Source organism: Lithobates pipiens, unplaced genomic scaffold (genome assembly GCF_037356315.1).
Source record: "Lithobates pipiens isolate NorthernLeopardFrog02 unplaced genomic scaffold, aLitPip1_a1.2 Scaffold_30, whole genome shotgun sequence".
NCBI lineage: Eukaryota > Metazoa > Chordata > Amphibia > Anura > Ranidae > Lithobates > Lithobates pipiens.
The window spans coordinates 138,348,072-138,360,168 of NW_027507791.1; the positions used below are offsets into that span (position 1 = coordinate 138,348,072).

General features: G+C 45.6%; 1 protein-coding gene across 4 annotated transcripts in view; it reads right to left on the bottom strand.

Moving 5' to 3' along the window:
* RMDN3 (regulator of microtubule dynamics 3) overlaps nt 1-12,097 on the bottom strand; it is a 266,534-nt gene that overhangs the window by 127,036 nt on the left and 127,401 nt on the right. For all 4 annotated transcript variants that reach the window (XM_077464901.1, XM_077464902.1, XM_077464903.1 and 1 more), the window contains one exon: nt 3,800-3,902. In XM_077464901.1, the coding sequence (XP_077321027.1) occupies nt 3,800-3,902 (103 nt within the window). The remainder of the gene's footprint in view (nt 1-3,799; nt 3,903-12,097) is intronic.

The following is a 12,097-nucleotide window of genomic DNA, read 5'->3' on the forward strand; positions in this document are numbered from 1 at the left end:
TGATGAACTAAAAATATTGAAATCCTATGTAAAACTTCCAAACCACCAATGAATCACCTCACTCATGCTTCCCCTAATGGGTAAAGGCTCACCTCTGGGAGTGCGACCCCCAACTAAGCAGGGTCAAATACACCTGTGAGCCACCCCAGGACTCAGTAAGATATCCAACACAGCTGGCTCCTAAACTTCTCCCAAGATCCTCCTCAGGATGTCAGCAGCAGAGCATATGCAGAGCCCGATTGCTTTCACTATCCTAGCCCCTCCCCGACATGTGTTTGACACAGGTTCACCTGTCTTCCTCAGCGATCCCCTGAGGAAGACACGTGATCCTGTGTCAAACACGCGTAGGGGAGGGGTTAGGACGGTGAAGGCACTCAGGCCCTATATTGATTTGAGGAGCTGATTGAGATTTTGGATGTGCGGCTCTTTGTTGCATTTTAAATCCATGTCCGTAATCGTGTGGTAAGCTGGAAGCACCCGCATATTGTGAGTACCCTGTACATTTTAATAAGCGCGTGTTAAAGTGTTTTAAACAATTCTAGCACAAGTAGAGTCTTTTTCTAAGGATATGCTCTGCTGCTGACATCCTGAGGAGATCTTGGGAGACGTTTAGGAGCCAGCTGTGTTGGATATCTCACCGAGTCCTGGAGTGGCTCACAGGCGTATTTGACCCTGATTAGCTGGGGGGGGGGGGGGGGGTCACATTCCCAGAGGTGAGCCTATACCCATTGAGGGGGAACATGAGTGAGGTGATTCATTGGTGATTTGTAAGTTTTACATAGGATTTCAATATTTTTAGTCGTTCATCAATCAACGTCCATTTGCGGAATTTTCACAGTTTTGATATGGACTTTTTTGAACTTTATTGCATGGACATTTAATTATGCACATGTTGTTTGATTCAATGATTTGATATTTGTTAATATTTCACGATTCAGCGATGCACTCTTCTTATACATTGATTTATCACTAGGGCTTCAGTAGATGTCCAATTTAAGACTGCCAAGGGTTCTAGGTGCAATCCTGGACTCTGAACTCTCCCTTTTGGCCCCATATCCAATCACTGTCCAAATCTTGCCGTGTGACCCTCTGCAACATCTCCAGAATACATTCCTTCCTAACTAATGACACCACAAAGATCTCCACCCTTAACTACTGCAACTCCCTCCTCACGGAATTACCCTTACAAAGGCTATCCCCTCTTCATTCCAGTATGAAGGTTGCTGCCAGACTTCTCAACCTTACTAACCATTCAGTGTCTGCTACTACTCTCTGCCAAACCTTCCACTGGCTTCCACACACCCAACTAGTTAAATTCAAAATACCAACTTTCAAAGCCATCCACAACTCGTCCCCCAGCTTCATTACTAACCTAGTCTCAGAATACCAACCAACTAAATTGATCTCTAAGTTCCTCCCAAGACTTCTTGCTCTCTAGTTCCCTTGTCACCTCCTCCCATGTTTGCCGCCAGGACTTTACCAGAGTTTCTCCAATCCTATGAAACTCCCTACCTCAATCTGTCTGACTCCTACTCTGTTTGTTTTTAGACAATCCTAGAAATCCCTACTCTTCAGAGAAGCCTATTCTGCACCTAACAACTGTACTTTTATTTTCTCCACAAGCTCACCCCCACAGTTATTACCTTTTTGTATCACTTGACCCTCCCTTCGAGAATTTAAGCTCTAATGAGCAGGGCCCTCTGATTCCTCCTGTATTGAATTGTATTGTGACTGAACTGTCTGCCCTCGTGTTGTAAAGAGCTGCACAAACTGTGGTGCTATATAAATCCTGTATAATAATAATAAAAACAATAATGCCTGTTGATTTACTCAAAAAGGCCCATTATAAAAAAATGCAATGTATTAAATCTATGTTTACAGCAGCTATGTTACACAAATCCAGGCTTCTGCTGTCAAAGGCCTCATCTACACGAGCCGGTGAAGGGAAATTAAACAGGCAATTGAGCTACAGTTTTACTGCCCCCTGAGCTGCAAATCAGCATAGCCAGCAGGCATGTTAGTACACACTGCCACAGTGTGTTTGGACAAGATTTATATAACAGTTGTTGTTTGTCAGGCAGCGCTACCAAACACGATCCAGTAAATGGGGCCACATCACAACTGCTCTGCAACCATGTGTAATGCATGAACACAGCGCTGCAGGCTTTCAATGGTTAACACCAACGGATAATGATGAGGAGAAATATCATCTGAGCTGCCCCTCAAATGCCTCTGAGCCACAGGGAGCCATCCCTCTTGGAAGACGACAATAATTACTGCTAAAAGATGTACTGACTTGGGTACAATCAAGCTGCCCATAGGATTGATGGATCGCATCTCAGCCAGTCCCTGCTGAACCAGCTGAGTTTGATAGTTAGTAAGGTTGAATAAAGACACCAGTCCATCCAGTTCAACCTGAGTGAGTGTCTACAATTGTCCCTATCCCTGTACATTGCACACTCTCATCGGTCCCTACCCTCAAGGAGCCACAATCCAAGGTCCCCATTCATATACTAGAGCCAATTTTGGACAGAAGCCAATTAACCTACCTGCATGTCTTTGGATTGTGGGAGGAAACCGGAGTGCCCGGAGGAAACCCACGCAGGCACAAGGAAAACATGCAAACTCCAGGCAGGTAGTGTCCTGGTTGGGATTTGAACCAGCGACCCTTCTTACTGCTAGGTGAGAGTGCTAACCACTACACCACTGTGCCGCCCATTATGGATTTAATCCATCTATGGCCTCTTTATGCTCCAGAGTTCGGGGATATAGCTACTATTTACTTCTGTTGTCTCCCAATCAGAGTAAAAATTCAGTCCAGTATTAGGTTTCACACTTGTGATAACGTGCATTGGAGGAATGGCACTCCAACCCAAGTGCAGTAGATGTCAATGGACCTGCACTGCAGAAAACTAACTCACATGCCTTGCATTGTAGTACATTGCATTAAAGAAAAATTCAATTAAAAAAAAAGGTGCGGGTCTGGGCACATCAATGTACAAAATACCATATGTTAACATGCATGCAGTAACACCCTAATAGGACAGGATAGCGAGAAGGGACCTAAGACTGTAAGGCCCCTATGTGCAGGAGTTTTCTTATATCACCAGCCAATCAAACCAGCTGAAGCTGGCACCCAAAAGAAACCGGGGAGAAGGTACCGCTGCTAACAAGGGACCTCATGGATGTCTGAGGGGAGGTATTTTTTAGAGTTTCGTTTTGCGTTATGTAATCCCTAAGAGGTATGGATGAGCCATTGTAAAAACTTCAGAGCACCAATTGAGATATTTTTATTATTATACTCTGGCATAGGGCCAACAATTAGCTCAGTGCATTGCAACACAAAATGAGACACTGTGCTCCTCTTCCCCCTTGCGAAAAAAATACTGCTAAAAAGTACACAAAATCTGTAGGGTAAAAAAATATATTAAAACATTTACCTTTCCCATGGCTTCTGTCAAGATCCCAGGGAATGCCAAGTAGCCAAAATCTCAAGAGAAAATGTTCTCTCACTATGTTTCGGTATCATCTTGTGATCTTTCAGCTATTCCGCATTCCTCAGGATCTTACAGAAGAAATACAACGTCACCCCCTGCAGTATGAAAGCCAGCGGAAGTGGAATATACCAATTAATTTTTTTTCTTTGCGGACTTGTACGTTGAATGAACCATATGTGCAAATTTGGCAGCTATACTCGACCATGATGGTAATTACTTTTTGCTTCATTCACGGTGTTGTATTGGCTTGCATGCCTAATACTGCATTATTACTTTATTAAAAACCTAGTAAAACAACTCACCATCTAAGGCAAAGGTTTTCTTCTCTGTTAAATCATCAGTAAGCCCAATCATATCACTGTAGGACCGTGCCAGTCTCCACAGAAAGTCTTGCTGTTCCCCAAACTGTTGAAAAAAAAAAGACATACAACCATACTGTTAAAGAGTTTTTAATTAAACTAATAATGCTCATTACACATGAGTAGTCAAGAGTTGCAAGAAAGGTTAAAGTGAAACTATGGGGTCTATTTATCAACGTTTTCTCACACAGCATTTGTACATTTTCCACATGATTAAATTATAAAATTGGGTGAATCTTTGGTAAAAATATTAAATCCATAGATCCCTATAGAGTGGGTTAGTTGTATTTTTATTAAATTTAAAGTATATAAGACTTTAAAAAGACATACAACCCTATAGTTAAAGGTTCATACTGAAACTAATAATGCATATACAATATAGGAAAATATAGGAATTGTAACAAAAGTAAAGAAAAACTATAATTCTATCAATAGGCTGTAAATACATGAAAATATATTTGTGTCAAAGAGCCCAATGTACCAACTGAGATCCGATCGGGTCCACAAAGAAAATAAAAAAAATGGTAGGGGATCCATCCTCTAACATTTAGGATGAGTGAGGTGAGGGGGTAATTGGGTGTAAATAAACAGCTGAGTCAGTTTAATCCTGGCCGCCCATACAGTAGGGCGTGTCTGCTCTGCACAAACTAAGCGGACGCAATGTGTCATCCACCCGCTCTGTTACGATCAGCAGGGGATCTGTAAGCTGCCCCATGTGAAAGGGGCCTTAGTCCAGAATACAAGAACATATATTAAAAGATACTGCGGACTTCATAGCCACATTGGATACACTGGTGTTGCTGGACCCCGAAATCTATTTGGTTAGTTGGGATGTTACAAGCTTATATACATCCTTTACCCACAGTGATGGCATTAGTGCCTGTAGACTGTTACTGCAGGAATGTACAGTGCCTTGAAAAAGTTTCATACCCCTTGAAATCTTCCACATTTTATCATGTTACAACCAAAACCTAAATGTATTTAGATTTTATGTGATAGACAAACACAAAGTGGCGCATAATTTTGAAGTGGAAGGAAAATGATAAATGCTTTTCTGTTAGTGGCGGCACCAGCACGCATGCGTGACAGTGACGTCATCGCTGCTCCGGCCAGTCACAGGACTGGAGCAGCGATACCCAGAAGACACGTAGAGTCAACAAGTCCGCGACGGAGGAGGTGAACGAGGGTCGCTTTGGGGGCTTCGATCTCAGGTAAGTAATTCATAATGAGCTAGTATGCTATGCATACTAGCTCAATATGCCTTTGTCCTGCAGGGTATTTTATTTTTTTAAAGAGAGGGTTTACTTCCTCTTTAAAGCAGGGTTAGATTATACTAAACTGACAGGCCAGGGAAGGAACATCAATCAGAGAAGCAGCCAAGAGGCCCATGGTAACTCTGGAGGAGCTTCAGAGATCCACAGCTCAAGTGGGAGAATCTGTGGACAGGACAACCATTAGTGGTGAACTCCACAAATCTGGCCTTTATAGAAGAGTGGCAAGAAGAAAGCCATTTTTAAAAGAAAGCAATGTCCCATTTGTAGTTTGTGAGAAGCCATGTGGGGAACACAGCAAACGTGGAAGAAGGTGTTCTGGTCAGATGAGACGAAAATTTAACTTTTTGGCCTAAAAGCAAAACGTTATGTGTGGTGGAAAACTAACACTGCACATCACCCTGAAAACACCATCCTCAGAGTTAAATATGGTGGTAGCAGCATCATGTTGTGGAGTTTTTCTTCATGAGGGACGGGGAAGCTGGTTAGAGTTGATGGGAAGATGGATAGAGCGAAATACAGGGCAATCTTAGGCCGCGTACACACGGGCGGATTGTCTGCCCAACTAAGTTCGTCAGACAATCTGACAGACAGTCCGTCCAAACTTTTGAATGAACGGACTTGCCCACACACGGCACTTTTTGAGCGGACTAATACGGCGGACTAAGTCCGCCATACAATCCGCTCTACTTTTGAAATGAACGGACTCGCCCACACACGCGGAGGAAAGTCCGCTCATTTCGAGCGCGTCTCCAGGTAGGCGGGGCCCGCAAAGAAGACGTCGCTTGCCCCGCCGCCTGGAATGGACTTAAAGGGGAACCCCAACGCCGAAAAAAAAATCGGCGTGGGGTCCCCCCCAAGTCCACAACAGACCCTTGTCCGAGCACGCTACCCGGCCGGCCAGGAAAGGGGGGCGAGCGAGCGCCCCCCCCTCCTGAGCCGTACCAGGCCGCGTGCCCTCAACGTGGGGGGTGCCTTGGGGAAGGGGGGGCCGCGCGGCCCCCCCCACCCCAAAGCACCTTGTCTCCATGTTGATGAGGACAAGGGCCTCTTCCCGACAACCCTGGCCGTTGGTTGTCGGGGTCTGCGGGCGGGGGGCTTATCGGAATCCGGGAGCCCCCTTTAATAAGGGGGCCCCCGGATACCGGCCCCCCACCCTATGTGAATGAGTATGGGGTACAATGTACCCCTACCCATTCAGCTGTAAAATAAAAGTACCAAAAAAAACCACAACACACGAGATAAAATATTTTATTGCACAGCTCCGGGGGTCTTCCGTCTTCGGGGGTCTTCTCCCGGACTCCTCCGCTATCTTCTTGTAGCTCTTTTGCTAGCGGAGGAGTCCGGCTTTCTTCCTCCCCGCCACCGGCCTCTTCTCCCGACTTCGGGGGTCTTGTCCCCCTCTTCGGTTCTTCTGCCGGGCCACCGCGCCTTCTTATAGCTCTTTTACAGGCGGTGGCCCGGTCTTCTGTCGCCGCTGTCGCCGCCGCCTTCCGTTCTTCTTCTTCTCCAGGAGATGTTGCCTCGACGATCTCTCCGGCCGTAATGCCAGAGCCGCGCTGCGCGGCCACTTATATAGTGACAATGGGGCGGTGTCACATGGTATATGTCACATGGGTTGGTGTCACATGGTGACCCCGCGCCCTTACGATGTCATAGTCCCCATGTGACATCAACCCATGTGACCAACCCATGTGACATATACCATGTGACACCGCCCCATTGTCACTATATAAGTGGCAGCGGAGCGTGTCCCTGGCATTACGGCCGGAGAGATCGTGACAATGGGGCGGTGTCACATGGTATATGTCACATGGGTTGGTGTCACATGGTGACCCCGCGCCCTTACGATGTCATAGTCCCCATGTGACATCAACCCATGTGACCAACCCATGTGACATATACCATGTGACACCGCCCCATTGTCACTATATAAGTGGCCGCGCAGCGCGGCTCTGGCATTCCGGCCGGAGAGATCGTCGAGGCAACATCTCCTGGAGAAGAAGAAGAAGAAGAAGAAGAAGAAGAAGAAGAACGGAAGGCGGCGGCGACAGCGGCGACAGCAGACCGGGCCACCGCCTGTAAAAGAGCTATAAGAAGGCGCGGTGGCCCGGCAGAAGAACCGAAGAGGGGGACAAGACCCCCGAAGTCGGGAGAAGAGGCCGGCGGCGGGGAGGAAGAAAGCCGGACTCCTCCGCTAGCAAAAGAGCTACAAGAAGATAGCGGAGGAGTCCGGCGAGAAGACCCCCGAAGACGGAAGACCCCCGGAGCTGTGCAATAAAATAATTTTAACCCTGTGTTGTGTTTTTTTTTGTACTTTTTTTCACAGGTGAATGGGTAGGGGTACATTGTACCCCATACTCATTCACATAGGGTGGGTGGCCGGTATCCGGGGCCCCCTTATTAAAGGGGGCTCCCGGATTCCGATAAGCCCCCCGCCCGCAGACCCCGACAACCAACGGCCAGGGTTGTCGGAAGAGGCCCTTGTCCTCATCAACATGGGGACAAGGTGCTTTGGGGTGGGGGGGGCCGCGCGGCCCCCCCTTCCCCAAGGCACCCCCCATGTTGAGGGCACGCGGCCTGGTACGGTTTAGGAGGGGGGGCGCTCGCTCGCCCCCCTTTCCTGGCCGGCCGGGTAGTGTGCTCGGACAAGGGTCTGTTGTGGACTTGGGGGGCACCCCCCACGCCGATTTTTTTCGGCGTTGGGGTTCCCCTTTAAGTCCATACCAGGCGGCGGGGCCCGCGACGTCTCCGTCGCGTGCCCCGCCTACCTGGATACCCGCTCGAAATGAGCAGACTTTTCTCCAGGCGGGAAAAGTCCGCTCATTTCGAAAGTACAGCGGACTGGCACACACACGGGCGGACTGTCCGCTCAAACCAAGTTTGGACTGACAATCTTACGGAAATTCGGAAAGACTTAGTCCGCCAGACTGTCCGCTGAAAAAGTCCGCTGAAGCCCACACACGAGCGGACTGTCCGCTCAAATGTGTTTCGGCGGACTAAGTTGGGCAGACAGTCCACCCGTGTGTACGCGGCCTTAGAAGAAAACCTGTTAGAGTCTGCAAAAAACCTGAGACTGGGGCAGAGGTTTACCTTCCAGCAGGACAACAATGCTAAACATACAGTCAGAGCTACAATGGAATGGTTTCAATCAAAGCATATCCATGTGTTATTAATAGCCCTGTCAAAGTCCAGTCCTAAATCCACTTGAGAATCTGTGGCAAGACTTGAAAATTGCTGTTCATAGACACTCTCCATCCAATCTGACAGAGCTTGAGCTATTTTGCAAAGAAAAATGGGCAAACATTTCACTCTGATTTTACCAAAGCTGGTAGAGACATATCCAAAAAGACTTGCAGCTTTAATTGCAGTGAAAGGTGGTGCTACAAAGTATTGACTCAGGGGGCCGAATACAAATGCACGCCACACTTTTCAGACATTTATTTGAAAAAAAAAAAAAATTAAAAACCATTTATCATTTTCCTTCCACCAATTATGTGCCGCTTTGTGTTAGTCTATCACATAAAATCCCAATACATTTATGTTTTTGGTTGTAATATAACAAAATGTGGAAAATTTCAAGGGGTATGAATACTTTTTCAAGGCACTGTATCTTTTGGAATTATGGCCAGAAAGTTTGACCTTGGTTTCATCAGACCATAACACATTTTCCCACATGCTTTTGGGAGACTTCAAATGTGTTTTGCAAAATTTAGCCGGGCTTGGTTGTTTTTCTTCGTAAGAAAATGCTTCCTACTTGTCAATCTATCCCATGGGCTAGACATATGAAGAATAACGGAGATTGTTGTCACATGTACCACACATACTGTACTTGCCAGATATTCCTGCAGCTCCTTTAATGTTTCTGTAGGCCTCTTGGAAGCCTCCCTGACCAGTTATCTACTAGGCTTTTCATCAATATTGGGAGGAATGTTCAGTTCTTGGTAATGTCACTGTTATGCCATATTTTCTCCACTTGACCATTTTCACTGTGTTCCATGGCATATCTTATACCTTGGAAATGCTTGTGTATCCTTCTCCTGACTGATACCTTTTAACAATGAGATCCCTCTGATGCTTTGGAAGCTCTCTGTGGACTATGGCCTGTGCTGTAGGATGCAACTAATAAAATGTCAGGAAAGATCTACTAGAACAGCAGAACTTTATTTGGGGTTAGTCAGAAGCACATTAAATGATGGCAGGTGTATAATGACTCCTATTTAACATGCGTTCCCCACAAATTCAATTACCAGGCCCTTCAGGTCTGGTATGGATATTAAGGGGAACCCTGCGTAAATTATTATTTTTTAAATGTCGTGGGGTTCCCCCAAATATCCATACCAGACCCTTCAGGGTCTTGGCAATATTCTTATGGCCTAGGCCATCTTTTATGTAGAGCAACAATTCTTTTTTTTCAAATCCTCAGAGAGTTCTTTGCTATGAGGTTCCATGTTGAACTTCCAGTGACCAATATGAGAGAACGAGAGCGATAACACCAAATTTAACACACCTGCTCCCCATTCACGCCTGAGACCTTGTTATACTAAGGAGTCACATGACACCAGGGAGGGGAAGTGGCTAATTGGGCCCAATCTGGACATTTTCACTTGGGGTGTACTCACTTTTGTTGCCAGCGGTTTAGACATTAATGGCTGTGTGTTGAGTTATATTGAGGGGATAGCAAATTTACACTGTTATACAAGTTGTACACTCACTACTTTACATTGTAGCCAAGTGTAATTTCTTCAGTATGGTCACATGAAAAGCTATAATAAAATATTTACAAAAATTTGAGGGGTGTACTCACAATCTAGATATCTTTCAGACACTTAAATGTTTTAAGATATCCTGTGCCTCTTAAGCCCCATACACACTATCAGATTATCTGCTGAGTTTTTCCTTCAGATTTACCAAAACCATATAATATGAGGACAAACCTTAGGAGTTTTAATGTGTATGCAATCAGGCAGGCCCTTCTACAACATGGTTTTGGTAAATCTGAAGGAAAAATTTAGCAGATAATCTGATAGTGTGTATGGGGCTTTATTCTATGGACTTTCTATAGAAGCGTTTATTTCATTTATATATTTAAGGAGGCTGCAGAAAAACTATTGTATTTATCATTGATTGTTTTTATTAAGTAGAAGTGCACACTTTTGTGGTTATTTAGTGCAGTGATTGTATGGTATAATGTTACATTCGGTACCCAAACATTTTTGGGAGGTAGGACATCGGGATACTGATCTCACATTTATGATAATAGATCACATCTCAAAACTGAGATGGGTGGTTGATAGCATTACTGTGCTGAAATGAAAAAATGTTTACTTGATTTTTTTAACCAAATCATTTATCACCTCAAATCCTCAATCATGATTTGACTGTTATTTCTAATGCTTTTCAGGTCTCCCTATTAAAACCTTTGGTGTGCAACCACCTCACCACCTCTGTACCACGTCGCTGCCCGATGCGAGTCGAGAACCACGAGGAGTATGAGATACAATTGATCATTGACTCCCATGGGCGCATACAGTACCTGGTTAATTGGAAATGGTACAGTCTGGAGGAACGCTCTTGGGTCTCATTCTCGGACGTAGATGCTCCTGTCCTTCTCAGCCCTTCCTTCTCTGTGCTCAGGTTGCTCAGTTGTCAATTAATTGCCAGAACTCATCGTTCTACAGTGGCTCACGTGTTGATCATCTCCTGCTCGCAAGTCAAGCCCACAGCCAGCCCCTCCTGGCTATGTAAACTACCTGGTTTCATCAATTGCCTCGCCTTGGTCAAACATATCTAGAGACTCTGCTATTTTCTGGCTGCAGACATGCCTGATTAACATCTCTTCTGGTTCCTGATCCTGCCTGTTGCCTGTGATCTCTGGCTCCCTGATTTCCTGGCTTGTTCTGACTACCCTATCTGTCTACCGAACCCTGGCTGTGTTTTGAGTGTGTTTACCAGTTGCATTTTCTGTCTCCGTTTGTTTCATGGTTCCTGACACTTAGTCGCCAGTGGTTGATTCTAGGGGAGTGGTCCTTGCATCCCAAGGTTTTCTCTGCAATTTACTAGCCTTGGGGTTCCTTGGATATAGATCTATTGGCATCAATGTTCAACAAGTTGGACAAGTTTATATCCAGAACAAGGCACCTGCTGGTGATAGGGATAGATGCTCTGGTAACACCTTGTGATCAGTTCTCCCCATCTACGCCTTCCCCGATTCATCTTCTACCACGTCTCTTGTGCAGGATCTGGGAGGAAGTAACTCAAGTAACAAATCGGTAGCCCCGGCTTGGCCCAGGAAGGCTTAGTACGCAAACATAGTGAATTTGGCTGTGGACAATCCTTGGTCTAATAGTAGTCCAGACCTACTGTTTCAGGGAACAATATTGCACCCAGCTTTACATTCACTAAATTTGAAGGCCTGGCTATTGAAACCTGAATCCTGAATGATTGGGGAGTCTCAGGTCCAGTTTCCCCACTATAAACGCCAGGAAGCAGGCTTCCAGAAACATTTATTACGGGACGTGGAAGGCGTATATCTCCTGGTGTGAGAATTTATTTTTATTTTTTTTCCAGTCTGACGTGAAGATGAAGTTGGGCTTTAGTACTATTAGGGACCAGATTTCAGCTGTAGCCATTTTTTTCTCAGAGGCCTATCGCATCTCACACTCTGGTTTTTACCTTTTCGCAGGGAATGATGCATACGGTCCCTCATGTCAGGCCACCCTTGTGTCTTTGGGACTTGAACTTGGGGTTAACGATGTTGCAGAAGCCTTTGAGCCAATTTGGGCTATTCCGTTAGTCCTTTTGATTCGGTGGGTGCTCTTTTTAGTGACATTCACTTCAGCAAAAAGGGTCTTGGAGCCGGCCGCTTTCTTGGAGGGGACTGTTCTTGATCTTGCATCATAAGGTGAAGTTGCGCCCTCATGCTTTTTTTTTTTTTTTTTTTGCCTAACGTGATTTCTAATTACCATTT